This window comes from Poecile atricapillus, chromosome W (assembly GCF_030490865.1).
Source record: "Poecile atricapillus isolate bPoeAtr1 chromosome W, bPoeAtr1.hap1, whole genome shotgun sequence".
Classification (NCBI taxonomy): Eukaryota; Metazoa; Chordata; class Aves; order Passeriformes; family Paridae; genus Poecile; species Poecile atricapillus.
In genome coordinates, this window is record NC_081288.1 from 54,831,850 (window position 1) to 54,856,420 (window position 24,571).

The window sequence follows — 24,571 nt, forward strand, 5'->3', positions numbered from 1 at the left end:
CTGATTTAATGGAGAAGTGCATTCATGGACCCCTGTAGACCTCATCATCATATTCAAGGCTAAGGTTATAACAGCCAATTCTGTACTGGGAAAATTAATAAAAGTCAGGGGCAGCTCAGGAGCAGTTAACAGATTTCCTTTGGCTAAACAACAGTTGCCACATGATTGTAAGGCTTTGCAGAGCAGACCTGTAAAAATGTCACATCCAGTGGGAGTGGTGAACATAAGGCCACAAAGCAGACTTTTTTGTGGTTCATGAAAAAGTAAAAAAACCCCAGTTTTTCAAACAGAAAATAATCTATCCCAAATAAAAGGGAGAATAATGAGTTTATTATCCTGAAATTATGTTTGCTTATTTGTTTAAAGATAAAATATTTCACCACAAGGACAGTAAATCACTGGAGAACATCAGTCAGAGAAATTGTGCATGTTGGATTTCATGTTGGAGAGTTTCAAGATGTCTAGACAAATCCCTGAGCAACCTGATCTGAGCAGAGTAATAACCTTGTTTTGAGCAAGACTGGATGCTTCTGAGATCCCTTCCACTTGAAATGCTGTTATTCACTCTTTCCACTGCTCTTGAATAATAGGGAAATTACTGACAAAATTGGAAGGTGATAACTTAAACTTTACTCTTTGCCTGCAGAACCAAAGGCCTGAACAAGCCACAAGCTCCTTCACTGCACATGCTTCTGGGAAAGTACCATATAATATAATCCAGGATTTGTATCTTGGATTAGTTACTTGTATCAGCATTTCCCTCTGGTACCTGACTTCATTGGCCAAGTGTTGTATATCTGTAATAATAATCATTACTGCAGGGGATCAATAAACATTATTTGTATAGTGGCAGCTCCTGATTGCCCCAGTGATGGTCATAGTCCTATTTTGCCACTCTATAAAAAATTGTGATAGCAGCCTCAATCAACTGCTAAAAGTGTGGTGTCATGCACCAGTACTTACTTCAATACGTACACAGAACTTAAAGTGCTTCTTTAATAATTCACTGCAGCTGAACCTGCAACTCATAGCTACAGGAAACTAACTACATATACAACAATGTTATACACTGCATTCTGGCATTACAGAGGTCATGACTGACATCTCTAAATACACACTACCAAAAATAAATGTAAACCATTAATCAAAAACCAAAAGCATTTGTTGTTGTTGTTAAGAAAAATGGACACTATCTTTAAAAGACAGATTGATGTTTACTGCTGTCATACAGGCATCCTAAGGCATGATCCAATCTAAATACATCCAGATGTCATTCAGACTACTAATTACATGCTTTGTGCAAATTTTCATGGATCTTCACGACAGGTAAGGCTATAGTCTTTACGGTGAAAAATGTGTAACAACCAAATAGAACATCATTTGAAGATATCTTTGAACTCCAGCTTACATTCTGACCACATTGCACTGTTTTGTGTTTAGAACATTGCAATATTAACACAGTCTAGTAACCTTAAACTGCCACCTATCCTGCAGATATCATGAGCCTCCTGGTGAAGATGTACTTGACTGACTGTTAAATCTTCATCTCTGACTTATGGTTTCATTCCTGAAGGGGATATATTTACTTTTGGCAGAGAGGTATGATGATAATTTAGTCTCCATGTGTACAGATCAGCTCAGATCTATCAACATACGTCTATCCAGAAAAATAGATATTTTTTTTTTTTTACAAGAGCAACAACATATTTTAGTGAGGTCCTGGGAGGATGTAGGCTAAACATACGCTTAAGTATGCATTCTCCTTCCAGGTTACAAGGTGCTTAATAGATAAAGTGCTGTGTAAGTGGCCATGCTGCTCTTCTCCATTTTCTGTGCATTTTTTACTAGATTGTAAACTATGGGTTCAAGACAGTCCCCTCCCTGATCTTTTGTTTGTGATCAACACAGTTCCAAACAGAGCTTGAATATAGAAAACCGACATGCTCTCTGACAACTCCCAAATAAGTAATAACAAGGATTTGTATTTGAAATAATAAAATCCAAATTTTGTTATTTTGCTACCCTGAGAATGGGGGGAAATTGCCAGTGATAATGGCTATGCACATTTATTTTTACCTTCATAACATGAAGATATAAAAATTCAGACTAGCTGAACTAGATTAGAAACCTGATCTAACTATGATCTTTAGAAAGTCTAGCACTCTTCCTGATTAGACTCTCAGACTGGATCATCAGTCTCTGGGACTGTGAAATACAGCATTTATAGTAATGTAGATCCTTATCATTGTGGTGACCGAAAGCATTTTAAGTGACTCACCACATGCGAGGAAAAAAAAAGAAACTGTTTTTTGTTGGTTTTTTTTACAGCCCAGTGCCATTTGTAGTTGGAATGTTGGGTGCCCAGCTTGGGTAAGTATAGAGATCAAATACAGGCACTATCCATGTCATAATTGCAAGCATAACTACAGCAACTCCAATGATGTTAATGCCCAAGCCAGCTTTCACCTAAAGAAGAAAAAAAGGAAACAGAAATGTGCATCAAGACAGTGAAGAAAAATTTTTAAATGCCAAAAATCCCCTTTAGGACTTTTGCTTAAAACTCACCATGTCCATAATAGTTAAATGACCATATGAAAACACAATGGCATTGGCTGGGTTTGCTACAGGAAGCAGGAACGCAAAGGAAGTACACAAGGTAGCAGGTATCAAAATGAAAAGTGGGTTCACATGGATGGCTTCAGCCTACCAAAAAATGAGAGTACAGCTGTCAAGGGATGTATTTGCCAAATTAAATACAGAAATACAAACTTTCTATATTAACACAAGTGAAATGTGAATGGAACTGCCAATTTAAACGAGAAATCACCTTTTTGGGAAAATAATTTTTTTAAGAACAGTACACAGGCACAGAAAGCAAAAGCACTGCAAGAAAGATGAAAAAGCTGAATTTGTATATAATACATTATTGATGATCCAGATAAAGGGATCACATGTACCCTCAGTAAAGCTGTGAATGACACTCTGTTGGGTGGGAGTGTTGATCTGCTGGAGAGTAGGAGGTCTCTGCAGAGGGATCTGGACAGGCTGGATGGATAAGGTTCAACAGGACCAAATGCTAGGTCCTGCCCTAGGGTCACAACAGCAGCAGGCAGTGCCACAGGCTGGGGGCAGACAGGTGGCAAAGATGCCTGGTGGAAGAGGACCTGGCTGTGTTGGCTGACAGCAGCTGAACTTGAGCCAGGGTGTGCCCAGGTGGCCAAGAAGGACAGTGCCATCCTGGCCTGTATCAGCAATGGTGTGGCCAGCAGGGCCAGGGCAGGGATTGTCCCCTGTACTGGGCACTGTTGTGGCCACACTTTGAGTGCTTTGTCCAGCTCTGGGCCCTTCGCTACACAAAGGACATTGAGGTGCTGGAGTGTGTCCAGAGAAGGGCAACGGAACTGGGGAAGGGTCAGGAGCACAAGTCCTTATGAAGAGCAGCTGAAGGGGCTGGGGATGGTCAGCCTGGGGAAAGGCATCTCAGGGGAGACCTTATCACTCTCTACAACTCCCTGAAAAGAAGGTGGTAGAAGCTGGTCTCTTCTCCCTGGCTAACAATAGGACAAGAGGAAATGGCTTCAAGCTGCACCAAGGGAGGTTCAGGTTGGACATCAGTAAGAATTTCTTTAGTGAAAGGGTTAAACATTGGAATGGACTCCACATGGAAGTGGTGGAGTCATCATCTGTGGAAGCTTCCAAAAAACGATTGGACAGAGCAGTTAGTGTCATGGTTATTTGGCAAAGTGGTTATCAGTCAAAGGTTGGACACGATGCTCTCAAAAATCTTTTCCAACCTAAATGATTCTGTAATTCTGTGAAAAGAGGAGTACCATTTATTTGAAAGAAAGAGAAAAAGCATTAGTATGTGTCAAGGCTGGCCAAGAGGAAAAGCTACAGACTGGAAGACAATCAGGAAGTTTTGAAGAAGAAAGAATTGGATGTTTTGATAAAGATAGTGAGAAGAAAGAACAGAATTGATCTAGGGACAGAAGAAATGTGAATTACATACAAAGTACATCTATTAGCCCTCTCTTCTCTTTGTGACAACATGCAGTGTTAACCATTTTTGCTGAAGATGCAGTCCTGAAGAAGCCTGAAGAGAACTGTTCTTTTAAGACCTTCAAATGTTCACAAATTGTAACGACAGCATCAATTTTCACATGTTGAACTGAAATGGAGTTTTCTGAGGTAATTTTCTTCACAGTAGTTTGTATGCTTTGGAGTTGAGCTGAACACAGTGTTGACAATATAGGGATGTTTTCCTTCTGGCTGAGCAGTACTTACACAGAGCAAAGTGTGAGCAGAACTTTTCTTACAGCCACCTTGATGAGGAGGCTGGGGTGGAATTGGTAGGAAACACAGTCAGGACAGCTGACCCCAACTGACCAAGGGGATATTCCACAGCGTATGGCATTATGCTCAGTACATGTAGCAGGGTGAGTTTGGAGTGGTGGCATTTCTTTCCTCAAGTAACTGTCACGTTTGATAGGGCCCTGCTCTCCTGGAGATGGCTGAACAGCAGCCTGCCTGGGGAAGCAGTGAATTAATTACTTGTTTTGCTTTGCTTACATGTGGGGCTTTTGCTTTCCCTGTTAAGTTGTCTTCATCTGAACCCATGAGTTTTCTAGCTTTTCCCTTTCTAATTCTGTCCAGGACTCCACTGGTGTGGGAGTGAGCAAGCAGCCGGCTTTGGCTTGATTGCCATCTGGGTTTAAATCATGAAATGAACTTTTATCTAATTTTTCTAATTTTTCAGCATCTCTTGTTAGAAACACCTTAAGCAACCAAATATCCAGTGCATAATATAGGACAGCAAAAAATGTGCATGAGGTGTTCTATTGAGACTTTATAAAACTCTTCATTGAGCAGCTGCATTATTACATGGATGATAGAGGAGATTCAGACTAAAAATAAGCTTGTTATACTCACCAAAGGAGAAAGTATGGGCAAAAAGATCGTGATAGTAGCTGGGTTGCTGGCTACTTCTGTTACTGAAGTGACAATAAGGCAGGATATCAGGATAACCAGCCACAGGGGTAATGATCCTAGAGGGGTCAATTTACTTGCTACCCACTCAGAAAGTTTCGAAACCTGTGTAAGGAATGTGAGAACATGATTATGTTTAGCAAGTCACTGAAAGGGAAATGTAAAAAATGGTATATAAAAAATGGTATATAACAGGACTTTACTCATCTTCTAATTGTGAAGTATTTAGGTAAAAGAGAAAAATCTGAAATATTTTCCGTATTTCTGCCACATGTTTTTAAGACCATTTTTCTAATTCAATGGTACCCTATAGGAGCCCATGCAAACTATATTCCATTTACTTATATTTGCATCACTGAGATGGTTAGAGGAACCTTAATCACCAAATGGTAATATGTGTATATAAGGCTTCATATCCAGAGTCTAGATCCAAAGCTGCCTGATTTACTGGAGTATCCATGAGGCTCCACATGGGAATTATCTCAGTGACATTAAGGCTTTGGAAACAGTGTCTTCACAAATCCTGCCCCCATCAGATTTATAGTAAGAAAGAGTAGTCATCATTGTGCATAGCCTTGGAAGACATAGGAAACTTATTTTTCTCTAAACCTGCTTTCTGAACATCTTGAACATTTGTCACATTTATCCTGTTCAACACTGCAATAGAATAACTTGCTAAAATAAGAGAATAACTGTGAATTCACTGCATGTCTGAGTTGCTCCTGATGTGCGTTATTTGTTCAGTATCTTCTATAAATTGTATTACCTCGCAGCCGTCTGCCAGTGCAAACCCGCCACCAACAAGAATAGCTATTTCCCAGGGCATGCATGACTGAAATTCCTTCCAAGTAATCAGGGGAGTGTAATCAAAAACAGCTAGAAAAAATAAAATAAAAAAAATATAGCTCCCCAACCAACATTTAAAAGCATATTGACAAGCTCTTGAAATAATCTTCCTGAGGAAGTACTTGGAAATAATTCAAGCACAAAAACTTCATCGTTGTAACATGAACAAAGTCTGACAGAAACAATCTGTGCTTCCAGGGTCAGATCTTTAACTGGGGAAAACTGTCACACCTTGTAGATGTTAGAGCTGTGATGGTTTCCACCAGGGAAGCACTGGTCCCTTTCCCCTCCTTCCCTATGTGGAAGACAGCTGTGGGATATCAATGAGTTGAATCAGTAAAACTGTGTTATTCAGACAGATTGCTGAGAAAGTGTTATTTCACTTAGACTCCTTTAGGTTCTGACCTTGCATTCTCTGTGAACCCCTAGATCCCATTGCTTTCAGCAGCACACCTGAACACATAAAGAGGACCAGCCAGCAATGGATGGCAAAAACCCAAAAATTCTGAAGAGGAAAAATTACATTATGAATTAATGTACAGTTTTGAGTTTTATAGGGTACCCTAATTGAGCAGTAACATTTTCAAAACATAAGCCTATCCCTGCCCCATGCAGTCCCATTCCAAAGCCCATTGCAGTCAGCGGGAAGATGGTTTCCATTGGTGTCCATGGGCTGCAGGTAGCAGCTTCCTGCACAGCCCTAGCTCCTGCTGCTCACATTGTATAATTGTTGGCACTGATTTCCAGGCCAGGGATGCTTTATACCCCAGTGCTTTATATCCTCTAAGACTTCAGCATCAGTATTTAACAATGTTCCTCTATACAGTGCAGCAAGTTACATTTACAGTAGCATCTTAAATACCTTATTGTAGTAAAATTGACATCAACATATACTCAACTGTTTTCTCCATTTGATGTCCTAGGCAAAGTTTTTGCTGGAATAATAAAGAACAGGAGGCCTATGGCTAAGGCAGCTGTTGAATCCGTAATATAGCTTTTATACCTAAGGAGAAGTTAACAAGAAAAAAACTACATAAATATATATAGTCTGTAGAAGGAGGGAAGTAGAGTGGAAGAGGATAGGATAGCAGAAAAGTGCACAGTCTGCTGTGGACTGACCATAACCCTTTTTCCTCATCCCTTGCACCACTGGCTGTGGTGGAAAGAGGTAGAGGAGTAAGAAATGAAGGAGTCAGGTTGAGCCTGGAAAAAAGAGGATGGGGGCAAAGTGTTTAAATTTTTGTCTTTTTTCTCTCATCATCCAACTCTATTTTTAATTTGCAGTTAAATTAATTTTTCCCATATCAAGTCTGCCCATAATGGTAACTGATAAGCAATCAGTTATCCCTGTCTTTATCTTGACCCACAAGCTATTTGACCTTATTTTCTCCCCTGTCCTGCTGAGAAGAGGCAGTGAGAAAGTGTCTGGGAGGGCACCCGGCAGACAGTCAAGGTCAGCTCCTCATATTTACAGAAATTTTTGCTGCAGGCCTTTTAAATTCATAAATAAACATCTTGGGTAAGCATGTGTTATTTTGCCACACAGAAATAGGGTGAGGGAGAGGGATATTCAGGAGTAGCTGATGCTTAAATAACATTTTAATGATAAATTTGATAATTTTATATTTAATAATAATAAATTTAATATGTTCTGCAATGGATTCAGTTTAAGAGGCATTAAAGAGCACAGTGCATACCCACAAAGGGCAATGCTTTTGTAGCTGAGCTTTATTATCATCCTCCTATGGCTGTTATTACTGGGGTCACAGTCACAAGGGTCATATTTGATTTTGGTCATTTCCAGTGCCTAAGAACTGTTTGCACTGCTGGCTCTTAAACTGCTTCAATATCCTTCTAACTTGTAAAGAGCAGCCCCAAGATCAGACAAGGTGCAAAGCTGAGCTTTAAGGCCATAACACATCCAAGCCTGTTACGCAATGTTAGCTGGTGACATATCCCAGTCTGTCTCATTTCAGTCAAGGTAGTGATTAAAATGAATAGAAATTTTACTGAAGAAAGCTAAGCAAACATTTTCTTAACCTTGTTATTTTTTTTTCTGTTTTCTACAAGTCCTTCTGTAAGATTTTCTGAACCAATACACCAATATATTTGTTCTTTCAGCTTCAGACCATATGCTTTCTAAATATTCAGCTACAGTAAGTCCAATAATAACTTCCCATCAGATCTTCCCAGCAGCTTAACGTTTTGTACTGACCCAGAGCTTTTCACCAAAGGGAAAAATGTTTCTCTCAGTTGTATACTACAAATATCTAATCTGATGTATCCCTTTGCTCTCTTAGGTGAAATTAAAAAAAAAAAAACAACAAACCCTTAATACACATAGCTGACTTACACCAAAACCAGCATAATTTTAGCTAACACTGTCACAAAATTAAGATGCCATAGAAGTTGAAGTGATTTTTTGATATTTTCTGTCTCCTGCTTCCTAGTGTCTGCCTGCATAGAAAATAAATTTTGAAAAAATGTTACTATATTTTTATGGTTTATTAAAGTTCTGCTTGTATACCATCTTTAGCCTAGGACCAGATGCACCAGGTCTAGAGATCCAAAATGTCTTCCCCTTGGATCCTAGCCTAAATTCTTTCAAAACTTGCTAGAAGTTTTGAAGGAAAGTAAGATCTAGATACAGAAACAATCCATACTGACACTTTCCCCTAGGCAGCTCCATTTTCATGGGATGGTTGAGTTTGAAAGGGGCCTCAGGAGGTTTTCTGGTCCAACCCTCTCTGCTCAGGCAGAGTCAGAGCCAGCAGCCCAGGACTATGTTCAGACAGTTTTTTAATATCTTCAAGGATGGAAAATCCAAAACCTCTCTGGGTCACCATCACAGGTAAAAAACATTTCCTGATGCTCAGGAGGGATCCTGTAAGTTTGATTTTGTGCCTCTTGACTCTCATCGTGTCACTGAGCCCCACTAAAAAAACGCCTGACTCTTTGCTCCCTCTCACATAGTTTTAAACATTGTCAAGGTGACCCTGCAGCCCCTTCCTGCAGGGATTGTCCTTCTCCAGATGCAGGACTTTGCATAAGTAGTCCAGCTGAACCAGGGAGTGCAACTTTTTGCTCACAAACTTGGTATTCCTGATGCAAAACATCATTCTCACAAAACCTGCTTGGGACACACACAACATCCTGCCATCAGTCAAACTATTATGAGGACACACACGTGACGCCATTCCAAACAGAAGCTTTTCAATCATTATCAAATTTTGAGACAAATATTTTTAAGAGCCTATTTATCCAAGTTGTAATACATATGCATACATAGCATATACAACATCTAGCTGCTTGTAAGAGTGCAAATCTGATTGTGCTATAAGCAAGCAAAAAACCTGTTGATTCATGAGACCTCACAATGACTCCAACTGAGACCATTGTAGAGAACATGGCTATGGACAAAAATACACAGTGGTCTTGTATTAGAAGTAAAGGAAGCAATAAATCATGAAGAAAAAAATACAGTATATTCAGGCAATAATCTGAGGAAGAGTGAGGGAAGCCCAGCTTGCCCACATCAGCTGTAATCATCTGCAGCTCAGTGCTGAACTTTCTGTTTCTTATGAGGCTCATAAACCCAAAGGCCAAAGGCCAACCTGGAACTCCTCTAATTGAAGCCAATATCCTAAAGCCTGGAATCAGACCAGGACATAGAAGGAAACTGCTGTAGCAGAAATGATGTTTGATCCAGTGGTGTCAACAGATGGGAAGGAAACATGCATTTTTATCCTGCTCTGCTCTCTATAATGCTATACAATATTTATTAAAACATCCTGTCTTCTGCTCACAGAAAGACATTACAGGTGGAGGGCAAGACAGCAAAGGAAGGTTTTGTCTTTAATATATATCTAATTTTTTCTTAAGAAAAATTAACTAGTAGAGGTAATGTATTTTTGAAAGGCATCTAATAAAGCTGGGAATGATGGGCTCTACTCAATACTGCTACAGCAGAAATTGCATTAAAAATTTGCTGACAGTATAAAAAGTAGCTCTTAAAAAGTATGAAAGTAATAGAATTAAATAGCGGTATTTCCACTGGGATTTCAAAAGTATTGGTGTTTGCATATTAAAGGGGTATTCAGTAATGTGAGGATGCACACAAGGGTCTGAGCGTATGAACATGGGTGGTGACAGTGATGGGAAATTTTGTTTGAAGCAAAGATTTAAGCATTTCATTTAGTTCATCAAGTAAAGCTTATAAGGTGAAATAATCATAAGATACATATACTTTTAAAGCACAGGAAGAGTTTTTGATCCAACAGAGAAAGACAAAAATAGATAGCTGGAAGCTATATTCAGACAGAAAGCAATATGTTAGTTTGTCTTTTTTAGTTTGACAACAGACATGACTATCAAGGAAGTTAGCAAATTCCAAAATCTGAAGTACCTGGACTTTGCCACCCTAACATCAAGTCTGGTTTCTTTCTGGAAATTCAGGTTTTGATAGAATAAATTCCAGCTGGGTTTAACACATGGAACAGTGTAACACTTTTGATCTTCAGCATGTTAGTATAAATGATCAGACAGCCCTCTCTGGTTTAAGACCCTGAGGGTGGCACAATTCCCACCTCATAGGACCCACTCACTAGTCTAGGAGTGACACTGTGGCTTTTTGTAGGGTAAAAGCTCTTTTCAGGTGGCAGAACTTCCCGTAGGCCTTATTGAGATTGTAGGATAAAACTTGCTTTGGTAAGCAAGTGCTATCAGATTTCTCTAAGGGTGAAGAATATTTCCTTAGAGTTGTTTCCTGTACCATAAAATTTAAGAAGCTGTGCACATCCCTATCTCTGTACTTAAATCCAAAACACTGAGCAATTTTTTTATGCAGGTGTCTTAGGGAACAAGTATGTAAGAGATGTAATCCACAGTTCAGTGCACTGCTACAAGCTTTTTGGACATCACAGCAACAGAAATACTGTTCCTGAGATCTGAAGGGTTTTCCCATTTCTTTGTTGTTGCTCTTGTTTAGTTTGGATTTTATTTCTATGTATATGCCTTGCCCACAGCTGTACCTGTGCTGACCCTATGCTCCATTCATGTATCTTCACTGAGAATTTTTTGTTGCTCAGAAAGTGTTAACCTAACTTCTTGGTTTTATGCCTGTTAATATAATTGATTGATAAATTAAAACTATCTAGAAATAGGGTATGAATAGTAAGAGACACTTTCTTTCCTCCTAAAGTATATAAGTAAATTTGTTTCTCCTCGGGTTAGCTCACAACATAATTCGGCCTAATGTGATATGACACATGCTTGCAGTTCCTTCCAAGGACAGCATTAGAGAGCATCCACAAAGTAACATCCCTGTGCTGAACCTGTAACCCTGCTCATTTCTGAGAATGTTATTTCCTATTAATGAACAAAATCCTCAGACAATGATAACCAGCTTCAGATAGAAACATGTGGCTCTCTGGATGGAAAAATTTGAACCATAAGTCCCATATTTGAAAGGTCGTTTTCTGTGCCTGTCTTTCAGTTTAATATGTACCTCTTTAAACAATGCTGGGTGAGCCCTGTGTGTTCATAGGAAGCAGGAAGAGAAGCCAACTCAGCCTGATTGCTTAGCTAGCTGATTACTTAATTAGGTCACCACTCCAAAACACTTTAAGAGTATATTGTTTCATATCTGGCCATGATCATCAGCTCTGCTGTTGTTGTAAGGGAAAAACAAGTGTTCTTTTTCAATTTTTTCTGATTATTAAAAGTAAATAGTATTAAAACAATCTTCGGTTTTAATACACTTTTTAATGGTGGTTTTTTTCACAAACTAATTTTGTGTTACAATTTAAATCTTTGAAGTGCTACAATTATTCCTTGTGACATCCCCGCCCAGACTTTCTGGAAGAGCACTGGGAAGGTGTGTAAGTGGTGGAAATTTATTTAAAGAGAGAAGGCATGATGTATGTGTGTTCACATGAAATTTATCACAAACACACAGAAAAACAAAATGAAAAATCACCCTCCTAGTCTAGGCCTATTACTGGCCTTCAGGATAGCCAGTAATGAGTGTTAAATCCATAAGGACCTAAAAAGCATTAAGTCTTACTTGTCCCAGTCATGCAACTACTTCCCACCACTCCAGAGCAAAACTCAAAACTTTATCACAGAAAAACAGAACTGAAATGATGGCAATTACAGCAAGAGAAAAGGAGACATCACGGTAATACAAGTTCCTGTAAGACTAACTGATTACTTAGGAAAAGAAATCCAGGTGATCCTGGAGAATCTGCAGCAGAAGGAAAAAAATAAAATAGTTATTGAGTTTTTGGTGTTTAGTTGAACTATGACTTTAAGGAAGTTATGTATGGACAGACAGTAATTTATATCATTAATTTCAGCTGTCAAAGCAGGGGGATGCTGCTCTGTACACATATAAGTGTGCTGTCACTAAGGGCAGTAGATCAAAAAATTCTAACCAGACTTTACATTATTTATTCTTTACATTTCACATTTGATGAGGAAGTGGGATACTGTGGCATCACTTGTTATGTATTCTCCCTCACCATATTAAGCCTAAAATCTAGTAATAATCCCTCTTAAGAGGTACTTTATCCTATAACAGGTTTAACACATTTCAGGTAATGCTCGCATACATGTATGAAGTTGCTGGAATTTATCTTCTGTGTACACTACAAAGGTTGGAAACAAGTTTGGCCCAGCAAATTTCTGAAATATTGAAAGTACTTTAATTTTTGAAAATTGGTAAGAAAAGAAGTACAGTACAGTTCTTGGCTTATCAAAAGAGATCACTTACTTTGGGAAAAGTGAAGACCATCCTGGGATGAAGCCAGGATCTCTGGTGAACCACAGGAGGGTCATTAGAATGAACAGGACAAGTGTAACAGTTTCTGGATAGCTATAGCGGAAGTAGAAGGAATTATAAATTTTCCTGAATTAATACTTGGATTTACCTGCTCTTGTTTGCAGATTTATAGTTTGAAATACCTAATTGGTCCAAGTTTCTTGTACTCCTCCTGAATCACCTTTGATGAGGCCTCTTCTCTAGCTGTTTTCTTCTTGCCACACCTAAACATGTTTTTAAAACTGGAATGTAAAGCAGCAATATTGAATGATGAGTTAATAGTGTATACAGAAAAAGTATCCAACCAATAGCACTTGATAAATGAAAACTCATCATTTTACAATGCAGCATCTCCCATTTAGTTATCACACATCAAACTAAGCATACTGGAATTAATTGACAATGTCCAGTGGGAGACTGGAGACAGAGGCAGCAACAAAATGTGTCCTGTTATTGACCAGCTCATTTGGCCAGGAAGGATGAAATTTTAATCCTGTTAACTGATTGAAAGAATCATATATATAACTCTATTTAATGAGAGTCTCTTTAGATCTATGGCTTTGCTTTACTTTGCTTTGAATTGAAAAAGTTTTTATCAAAGTATTGTTCAACAGAATATTTGCTACAAGCCAGGTTTTTATTCTTGGATGAGACTCTTACACAATGTTATAAAGAACATTATTAAAAAAAATAAAGAAAAATGCAACTATAAATGTTCACATATAGAATGGTAAGTATGGGATGATTCTGTCTGCTTAAAACTAATCTCACTTTTCATCTTGCACCATAAGTAGCCACGTAAGTTTGGAAGGCTGGTGTCCCACCTACCTCTCCAGGTGTTAGCAAACTCATGGAAAAAAAGAATCATCCCAAAAGAAGTATCGTTCTCTCCAAAATCATAAAAGCCCAAGCTCTGTGGAGAAACAGAGACCCTACCATACCATATAAATTTAGGAAAAGCAGAAGTTTCCTACCTCACATGTACAAATACAGTAATCCAGTTTATAACAGACATTGTTCAAGTATTCACACAAATGCCTCACTCCATCTATTCCTATGACTCTTCCAGTCAAAAAAAATTGTATATAATTTCAGCATTCTTCTGTCTTGCACACATGCACTGGTTAATGATGATGTGTGTACATTATAAAGTGAGTACACCCATTTGTGGTGTGGACTTTTCACACTGGGCTGAATAGTCCAGGATCTTTGTTTTAGGAAATTCTTGTCCCATTCTGAGAGACTGAGCCATACTAATCAAGGTTGCAAAATCACTGTTTCTGCATCTTCTTCCTATTGAGCCTATTAAACTAAGATGCAATATTTACTCATGGTACAAATTATCTTTTATATCAATAACCTTTAGTTTTATTTATTATACCATTCACTTACTCAAACCCAAGAAAAAGCCACTGGAGCCAGACCCAGGATAGCAGCAAGATAATAACTGCGATGGGGATGGAAAGGATAAACCAGGATCCAAAATTGATGCACTGGCAACCTGGGTAACGTCTGAATGAAAGCAAAAAAAAAAAAAAAGTTTAGATCACCTTTGCAAAGGAATGAAGATTTGTGAGAATTGCCAGAAAGCACTGCTGATGGAAAGTATTTCTGGCTGGCAGCAGACTTCAGCATGAGGTGTCCTGTGGTATCGTCCTGCCTCACCCTCCCATCCTGTTCCTGGTCATCGTGACCACTACAGGAACCAGCTGTACCAGTTATTTGAGCAATGGATCATCAACTGACACTGACTGAGGTGTGTCTAAAGTGAGTTCAGGGAGCAAGGGAGGGCCCTGCACAGCCTAAGGGATGTTAGGACTATAAAGAAACAGAACTTGAAAGAAAGGATTTTTTTGAGACGAGAATTTCACACAAGAAAATATATTCAAATGAAAAAGCTCCAATGCAGAAGACAACAGTGGAAGCAACACTGAAACTTGTATTGTTTAGATTTCCATAAGTGATTAAAAACTGATAAAAATAAAAATTATTACTACTTATTTCCATAAATGCTCATTGTCCAAGTGGATGATCTCTCCACTCACCTTGTCTCTTTGAGGCCGTCTCAATCTACTGTTTGTAAATGTGGGTCACTGAAGCAGAGCTCCCTTCCATGTGCATTTAAGAAAAGGAGAAAGGCTTTGGCTCTCTGAAAGAAATTCCTTTACTCTTGAATTTGATTGATGCCAGATAGGCAAAAAGGCAGAGTAAAAACAGCTTGTTTTCCAATTTACTTTGTGAACAGAAGTTACTCTTTCTTTGAGTTCCTCCAGCTCTACTGAAAGAGCTTGTAATGCTAGAAGTGAGAAAATTCAGGTCTGGTTGAGCACCCTTCCTTCTTGATGCAAAAATCAGATGGAAGGGAAAGAAAAATATCCAGACAGAGGACATCCTAATGACTATTTCCAATTATTAGCCAGTCTTTTGTATTACAGATCTTGCTAGAAGGAAAATAATTGTGATGATTCCATAGAGTGCTTAAAGCTTTAAGTGCTTGTTATAAATGCTTTCTCCAGTATTGTGCAAATTTTAGGTTTGATCTATATGTACTATGATGCTTATATATATTGCAAATAAAGTGCTAGCAGGGACCAAACTTAAACCCCTGTCTTTTTTTTGGAGTGATGCTCCAAGTTGCGACTGTACATAATGATGGGACAATGAAACTCCCAATATAACAATACAGAAGATCGAAAGCATTGTGCTGTTACATCATTTATTGATTACATGGCTGTGTACCTTTTATTACATGGTTAGCCACATCAATTTTTGAGAGTAAAAATTCCAAGATAAGAAAGATTTGACATCAGTGTAGGAATGATCTAACATTGCATCACTTGCAAAAGTGTTTATGATCTTTCCTGAAATATATGCAATAATTTCTTATTGAGCAACAAAATGAGCTCTTGAAAACTTTATACTAAAGAATCAGTTCCATTGCAAAATGTTAGTTTATTGTACAATAAGGTTCTACAATACATATTGTAGAACAATACAATATTGTACAAAGGTCCTACAGTAAGTTTGTACAGGGATGAATATTTGTGTAAGCATTTCTTGTAATCTGAATATTGAAGCTAGGTATTCTTTATCTCCACAGCAAATATTCCTCAATTAGAATGGATGATCAGTTTAAATGTTGCTGGTTTTTTTAAAATCTATTACACAGTTCTGGTTGGATTATCTGCTATTGTGGGATTACCTACGACAGGTCATGACTGAAGCAAGGATGGACAGGACACACTGATTTCTTTTCTAGACCTATTTCCTCTGGAAAATGAAAAAGTGTGATTTATTTTAATAATCCTCCTTCTACAGTGAGTTGGTGTCAATAGCAGTAAACTTTCTGCAGGCAAACACTACAAATGCTAATAATAACTGATCTTCAACAATTTTGTCATGTGCAATACAAAACAGTGGATGGAAGGCAAAAAAGGATTTAGTTTTATTTTGTTTTATTTTAAGATTGGAGTAGGACTATTTCTGACAATGGTAATTTGTAGAAATAAAAAATAAGATCAGCAAGAATTATTGGATTTCAAGGGGTTTGGAATGAAACATCCCAATTTTCTTTTCAAAGAAGTTCTACTTAAATAAGAAAATGAATATTAAAATACGCTTTAGAAAACCTTAAAACATTGTTCCGTTGAATGCAAAGTTTCAGACTGCCTTGAAATTATTTGCTTTTTTGTTGATTAATTGTCCTATGTTTCTCATTTTGACTTTGCTTAGCCTTCTGAAAGTTTCCTGATGCTCTTTGCTAAGCATACTGAACTTATTTCCTGTTGTACTTATAAATTAATAACATCTCTTTAGATAGTGCCTGTTCTATTCATGCTAAGTAGTGCTTTCCTTCTAGAAAGGAGCTACCCAAAAAGTAAAGTACTACTTAACCAAACAATGGTCATCTTGTTCCATGTGTTGGCAGATCACTTATGGACTTTCCCCATCTCCTTAACAGACAATTAAGAAAAGCAATAGAATGAAATAATATCAAATCAAAAGGCAAGGTTTCTAATGTGATTTAGGGGAGCCATGTGAGAGCTCAAGAAAGAAAGTTAAAATTCTGGACTAAGAAGAAAACAAATAATATAATATAGTCTCTTACGAATTGAAGTGCTCAGTAAAAATCAGATTAGTTGATGTTCCTGTGATTGTTGTCAGTCCTCCAATGGTAGCAGAATAAGCCACACATAAGCACATCACTTTGAAAATCCCACTGTATTTGTCCTTTCTGCTTTTCCTCTGTGCTTCAGTAGATGATAGGTTCTGCTTAGAAAGTATATACACCAATTAATGTATAAGAAGGGCTCATCATCAGGCACAAAAATATAACTTGAGGGTATCTCAGAAGAGCCAGAAAATTTACTGGCAATATATTTGTCTGCAGTGTGGTTTGGTTCACAGTTACACTGTTAATGCAATTATTCATGTAAAGGAAAAGGAGGCAGAGTCAAATCCTGAAGTCCTTTCTGTCCTGATCTGCCTGAGTCTTTACAGAACTGCCTCTGTGTAGATTGATGCGTATACACAGGCCTCATTTATAGAGTTTGCACTCAGGTGAGGTTGCTTAAAATTGTGTAAAATGGAAGGACAAAATCAGTAATGAAAGAGCTATACAAGCAAAGTGTGTACATGTGTGTAACTACAGGTATCATTCTTATTCACATGCAACCAGCTTCATTGCAACCTGTGCCATTTTAGGTGTGGCACAGAAGTCAGATTTAGGTTAAAACTAAGTTTCACTGCATGATAAAAGGACACTTTAAGTACCTGCTCATTTCCTTTTTCATTTTCCTTTTCAACTGTGCATACAGTACTGCACACATTGTTGTTATATCTGGAAAAACAAAGGCATGTATTGTAACAAACAGATACTCTATTTAGATGAATTCTTAGGACAGAATTAATAACGATTACCCATTAACTTGTTTTTCTTTCTCTTTCCAATCTGGGTTTTCATATTCTCCTATATTTTCTGTAAGACAGTGATGCAAAGACAGAAGAGCTCATTTAAGGGAGTAAAACTGAAAAGGCTCCATCAGCATGTCTCATCCCATGCACTCACTTCACACCATCCCATCAATACATTTGCCAATTACCAATTTCAGAAACAGTTGATATGTACCCTAGTCCTTCATGATTCCTGTTCCTTGGAATCTGAATCTTCTAAAGAGGAGAAATATTTCTAATTTACAATCCCACTGTGTAGGTAATCAGTTTAGATTCAGTTGTTCTTCCAACATTACCCTATAGTTTAAAGAGCTCCTTTTTTGTGCTAACATTTAAGCCTTAGGGTATCTATAACCTGGAGTCATATTTCTTTCCAGCCAGCTTATGAGGCTGATAAGCCAGCCCCTTCCCTTGTCCCCTCCTCTCATCCAACTGCCACCTTCTGCACCTGTTCAGTTTTAACTAATCTTTGTGACCATGAGAGAGCTCACACACAGTAATCCAAGAGAAGTCTCACAGTGAAGCATGTGATGATACAAGTACTTCTCAGGACATTTAATTGTGCTTGCTGTGCCAATTACTGCTGAGTGAGGGTGGCAAAGTCAGAACTGCAGCGTGTGCCTACCGTCCAGCTCCAGTGCTGGGTTAGTGGAGCCATTAGAGCAGGACATCTCCAGCTCATCAGCTTCTGCTTCAGCTCTGATGATCTGCTGAGCTACAGCTTCTACGATTGGCATCACCATGGCAGCAGCAGAGGTGTTGCTGAGCCACATGGACAAGAAAGCACAGCTAACCATGAAACCCAGCACAAGCCTGGAATAGGAGAGAAGAGTCTATGACTGCTACAGTTACACCTCCTATCATCAGTCTATTTCATATAAATAGAGAACTTTGTAAGCAGAAAAGCTGAAACACTGAAAATTTAAAGCTTGTAATTTTGAGAACATTTTTGAATTAAAATTGTCTCAATCTAAGATACTGAAATTACCATATTTTAAGGTTCAAATATGTTATAAATTGAAGAAGAAGCAATAATATTTATTTACAGAATTATACTATATTTGAACCATCTTTGAAGAAAGAGTGCCATGCATGTCACATATTCAAATGAGAGTCAAAATGGCTACACTGCTGATGTTATTAATCTTGTATTGTACAATCTAAGTCAAAACCCTGGAGTTATCACTTAGACTCTAGACATACCAATTCAGTTGTTATAGGAAGAAATATTAAAAATTCAGAAGTGGTACAAAACTTAGTTCTTATTCAGAGCACCAAGACAAGTGTGGGCATTGTTTGGGCTTCAATAAATGTCATCTTATTAAATGGGAAAGCGAAGGTCATTAAAATTCCTTAATCTGGTTTTGGCTCAGCTTTTTCTAAGTTTACTACAAGTAATAATACAATACACTGAATTGCATCAATGACTGAAAAATCAAACATTCCAGGTCATTCCTGGTGAAGCTGGATTGTAAATTATGAATACAGGTCACTATGTTGTTTTTAACACATTTCTTGGGGTGGGAAATGTGAACAGTCCTCTTGACTCCCTGTTCCCAGGCACTGTTACTGACATTAAACACCTGCCACACATCATCACAGCAAGAGAACTCAGGGGAGGGATGATGCTGTTGCACCTTTCTCTCAGAAGACATCTGCACAATTTGTAAAGTTCTTTGCCCAGCCTTGATCAGAAGCTTCAGAAAAAATGTCAGATTTACTTAGTACATGAAGCCAATATAGAAATTATATAAAAATCATGTAAACTTTATTTGATGATGTAAAAAAAAAATCAAAATGTCCCTCATAGCCTTTAATTTCAGCTAAAAGCAAAAACATATCAAACTGGATTTTTTTCTCTGTAGGGGGAACCTTGTCTTTCCCTATGGACTTTTAATTGTATAGTGATGAAGTGACCTGTAGACCAGTAAGTCACAGACCTTACTAAACACAAATTGTCATCAGTAGTGTAAAACCTATTAATTTAGGCAGTTTTCCATTTGGTCCTCAGACAGGAGCTGAGGAAGAATTGTGTTTCTTCTGCAGAAAATATGGGTCAGAATATGCACACTGAAGATGAATTTTCACACTGTAGAAAAACGCCATTTTAGTAGAACTTGCAAGAGGATTTATTAAGGGATTCATTAATGTATTTCAAAACTATTCATCATAAATTTCCAGCATTGGATGGATTGATGGTCGGGTATAATGGATGGTCAGGTGACCATTTGGTACAATGTGGTGGGCTCTACTGAGAAACTCTAAAAGTGATTACAAAATAATAAAATATATCCTATCCTGTTCAGCCCCAGTTTTCCTGCATTATTTTCTCTATGGTATTGTTAAAAACTTATCATGCATGGAATCTTGGATAATTATTTCATTATATCCAACTATAAAGTCACTCTGCTTTGGAGTGCACAATCAGTATTTTATTATCCTTTCTAGTCCTTGCAGGTTGCATAGATGTATTCACATTTCTCTGCTAGTCTGCAGACTTTACTGCATAGCTCAAATGACAGAAAGCCATGATCACAGAATAATCTGGGCTGTGAAAAACCCTTAAGATCATCAAGTCCAACCGTAAACATAACACTGCCAAGTCCACCACTAAACTATGTTCTTAAGTGCCACATCTACACATCCTCAAATATCTCATGGATCATGACTCAATCACTTCCCTTGGCATCCAGTTTCAATGCCAGACCAACCATTCACTGAAGAAATTTTTCCTTTTATCCAATCTAATCCTCCTCTGGCACAGCTTGAAGCCATTTCCTCTTGTCTTTTCACTTCTCACCTGGGAGAAGAGGCTGACATTCCCTTGGCTACAGCTTCCTTTCAGGGAGTCATATGGTCACCCCTGGGATGCTTTTTCTACAGACTAAAGAACCCCAGCTCCCTCAGCTGCTCCTCATAAAACTCGTGCTTCACACCCTTCACGAGCTTCATTGTCCTTCTCTGGACTTGCACCAACACCTCAATGTCCTTCTTCTAGTGAGGGGCCTAGAGCTGAACACAGGATTTTTTCCAAAGAGAAAGCTACCAGCTATCAAAAGAGGCAGAATTAAATCAAAATACATGTGATGTTTAAAATAAGGTCAGTCAAATTACTGAGGAATAGAAATAATTCAGCATTCCTATGAAGTGTCATTAATTAAATCACTTAACAGGCACCTTATTTTTTAGACCTGGGGTTTCTGGTTTTCTGAACATTTGCTTCCTTTCTGCTTCATGGCAAGGAGTCATGAGCATGATTTATTCTGTGAGGCTAATCTTGCTCCATAGATCTTATGTGCAGCCTTACTGGTATGCTGGCAGATGACTCTGTCAGCCTAAACCTTTTCTGCAACTTTGTAAAGCAAGCAAAGAACAGTTCTTTCACTTCCTAAGATATATGTTGAGAGTGAGTAAGCAGAGATTGTGATTTCTTTTCCCTTAGCACCTCATCCAGCTGAAGAAGTGCCTATCCTTTGATATTTTTTCATATGTAGACAAAGGAAAACACCTTAAGTAAGGACATTATGTTAATGTGTTTTTCCTTCCCCCACCACCTGCTTAGTTTTATGATTTTGTTTCCTCCTCACTATGTATTTCAATTAGTTTTGCATTTTTGGGAATGTCCAGAATTATGAGAACACTATTAAAATAAAAAATTTGGCACAGAACAGATTGTATGTTGTAAGCATTGGGTGGGAATGTTCCAACGACCATCAAGAAACAGGACCCCTATATTATTCACAAACTAATCATACTTTTTGTTCAGAAGGATCCTTATTATGAACAGAAGTACTGCAGGGAACTTTCAATTAGGGTTTCAACAAAATATTAAAATGTCACCTATAAACCATTCACATCAATTTAAATATCTACTTTGTTCAAGTAGAAAAGAAAGGTTGGATTTCTACTGTAGAAAAAGCAGTAGCCAATTATTTCTGGAACACATAGCTTTCCACAAGTATTATTGTCCTTCAAGACATTGTTTAGCACATACCATGCAGGGTTGACACCCACCAGCATCACCATTTTTAAAGCCACTCTTTTGTGAAGATTCCATTTTTCTATTGACGTTGCCAAACAAATTACTCCAATCAGCAGCAGGTGGAAGTCTTTAAAATAAGCAGATGCTACCTAAAACAAAATTAAAAACCCCAAAAAATCAAAAAAGAAAACAAACCCATTTTTAAAACAATTAAATGGTGAATTTCTTTTAGTATTTGGTAATATCATTTTAATGAAAAATATCAGTAAGATTATATTATGAAATAAATAAAGAGACTCTTTTTTTTTTCCTTAAAATGAAACTGTTAAAATTAAGTTCATTGAAACTGTTCAATTAATTTAACCAGGTGATTCAAGAATAAATGCACTAAAGTGCATATGGTTAAAACAAAATAAAAAATAAAGCTTAGAATAGAACAACCCAAAATCATCAGTCACATCTCCCATACATACTAAATCAGCAATTAAATGGTGTTTTTGTTACTTTTTTATCTATCCAACAGGTAAAATAAAAACTTTAAGCATAGACTTAGATTATGATTATTTGTGATTTCATCCCTTTGGCATGAAGATGAATACTCAGCAGTTTGCACATGGGGTCATTATTGTGACATTTTGCCTCTGTAAGGATATTTCATAACTACCTGGCATTTTCCCATCAACTGGCATCTAAACACTGATCCACTGTCTAGAAGAAATTATTGAAGAAATTATTAAAAAAATTATTAAAGAAACGTGAACAAGTCCTGAAGACAAAGCATGCAAGCAAGTCTTGAGGTAGACCCATTGTGACTGGCACTCAGAAAATCCATGGATTTGCCTGACATGTTTCAACACTATGTGTTTCACTCTTTGGAGTTTTGATTCCTGAAATGCACTGTATAAAAGAGAGAAATATAAAGATTACCTGCTTGGATCCCATTATACCAAACAACGGGAACATAAAAGCAGGAAGCAAAGCCGAAACAGCCAGTGGCAAAGCTTCTGTGAGCCAAAAGATGGCAATTACAAACAATGTGTATGCACATTCTGCTTCCTAGAATACAAAAGGCACCAATTAAAAACATGAATTGATCATCCAGGAGAAAAAAAACATCACAATTCAAAAAGTACAGCTCCATCATTAGAGAGATTCCTCACACCTGGAAAATGTATGAGTCAAAGAACCTGAATTTAGTTTAGTTATTGTGTGCTATTAACAATCCTGCTGAGATATGAAACACTCAGTAAAAGCAGTGTAGAGATTTTTTTCTAAGAGATAGTAAAATTATTTAAATTCTATCACTCAGGAAAGGTGGGAAAAAAGTCAGCTGCCTATTCCTTCAAGGACAATTAATCATCTAGGTCATTCTGGAGCATTCTCAGGCCATGAATTCCAACAGATCAAAGGCATTCTGCCTCTGTCAGCAAACCTTTAAGACTCCAGTAGTACTCACAGTCAATAACTCGTCAAATTTTTCTCTCCTGAAATTTTGTCATCAGTAGCAATAAGGCAAGGATATCATCTAACAAAAAAGGTATCATGCAAGCCTGATAAGAAACACAGCTTTTGTTTTTAAGGCTTGTAATTTTAGTGAGTATCTTTTGTTTCAGCTCCTTAAAACCAGGAATTCTTTTCTTTATTCCTTTTTTTTTCTCCCAGGAGAATAATTTCCAATGTTGCCTGGAAAATGCAGCGCCAGACAAATATATTAACGTGAAGTAAACTTAGTTTCTTTCAGAGTATTGGAAATATCTTTTGTGTAGTTTTTAATTTATATTTCTGCTTTTAAGGAAAATGGTTTGGAACTCTTAGTGCCATTGTTTAGAGTATGAAATTACTCAACATCAGCAGAGATGGTTTGTACTGGGAAAGGAACAACTTAATGATGTGGCTCTTGGAACCTTAGACTGGAAAACAACGATATTAAACCTAAGTCAGTGAGATGTGGCTATCATTTATTTTGGGGAAGAAATTTTTGTTATGTAACAATGTTTGTTATGAAACAATTTGAAAATATCCATTCACCTAGCAAATGTTCATCTCACTTAAGTGAGACATTAAGAATTTCCCATGAGTTTCCTCTCAGAACGGAAACTGAAATATTGAAAACTGTGATGTGAGAGTGTGAAGCACATTACTCTGTAACCACCATCAAACTGTGGTGCAAGGACTTCTGAACCAAATTTTCATGTATTGTCACACGTGGTGTATAATGCACACATGATAACACATCTCAGAATTCCATTTCATTCATCAGAGCTGTACCAAATAGAGTCACTAATGACATTGTTAGATAGCTGTTTCAACAGCTTGGAGTTGTCACAAGAGTTAGTGAGTGCCAGAACTTACTTCAAGTAAAATAGAACTATGGTGTCCTGTCATACATATTGCTCTATTTAGGAACCAAAGGGAATTTGTCAGATCACTGATTTCAGTAATTTCCTATCAGACAGCACAAAATGTGATGAACTTAAAATCCTTCATTAAACAAAAAGTAATTGCAGCTCTTTTTCTGACAATTCATCTCCACTGTCAATCATACAGAGCTGTTTAAAAGAGTCCAGAAAACAATAATGAGAACAATATTTTCAATGTAGCCCAGATGTTGTTAGAAAGCAAATATGTGATTCAGAGCTTCATGCATCCAGTACAGAATTTTACATTGAAGCTCTCTTCTCTATGTTTCTGTGAAAATACACTCTGTTGACAAAAAAAAATAATCACAATGCAAACATTATTATTCATTTAAGGTCCCTTCCAACTCAAACTATCTGTGATTATGTTAATCTGAAAAGGTCTGGGAATCTCAGTCTTTACATGCAGGTGCAAAATAATTATCTCTCCAAGCAGGTCACTTACTTTGGTTTTGATGACAAGTGGAAGTGGAAGTAAAAGCAGTGGGGTGAGGACAATGAGCAGGAACCTTCGGTAAACCAGGAGGTATCTAAGAATCTTCATGGTTGATGGCTGTTAGATGAACT

The 24,571-nt window shown here is 37.5% G+C and overlaps 1 protein-coding gene across 2 annotated transcripts; it reads right to left on the minus strand.

Moving 5' to 3' along the window:
• Positions 1-428: 428 nt before the first annotated feature.
• On the minus strand, positions 429-24,571 carry LOC131591748 (solute carrier family 13 member 1-like). 2 transcript variants are annotated; one of them, XM_058862769.1, is made up of 16 exons: positions 24,450-24,571; positions 22,515-22,643; positions 21,600-21,736; positions 18,231-18,418; positions 17,573-17,630; positions 17,426-17,492; positions 16,761-16,924; positions 14,045-14,164; positions 12,796-12,894; positions 12,605-12,706; positions 6,952-7,035; positions 6,732-6,835; positions 5,753-5,862; positions 4,930-5,091; positions 2,566-2,703; positions 429-2,466 (listed from the first exon to the last, which is right to left on the minus strand). In XM_058862769.1, the coding sequence occupies exons 1-16, from the start codon at positions 24,546-24,548 to the stop codon at positions 2,323-2,325; spliced, it is 1,905 nt and encodes a 634-aa protein (XP_058718752.1). In that variant the 5' UTR covers positions 24,549-24,571; the 3' UTR covers positions 429-2,322. The 2 variants fall into 2 exon arrangements, with proteins under 2 accessions (XP_058718752.1, XP_058718753.1); XM_058862770.1 differs by lacking the exon at positions 6,952-7,035.

Excerpts from the sequence above, each read along its gene's own strand:
- LOC131591748 (XM_058862769.1), bottom strand. The coding sequence starts at position 24,548 with ATGAAGATTCTTAGATACCTCCTGGTTTACCGAAGGTTCCTGCTCATT. Across the intron at positions 2,704-4,929 it reads TGCCCATACTTTCTCCTTTG|GCTGAAGCCATCCATGTGAA; the intron begins GTGAGTATAACA and ends ATTTTTTGGTAG. Across the intron at positions 2,467-2,565 it reads ATTTAACTATTATGGACATG|GTGAAAGCTGGCTTGGGCAT; the intron begins GTGAGTTTTAAG and ends TTTCTTCTTTAG.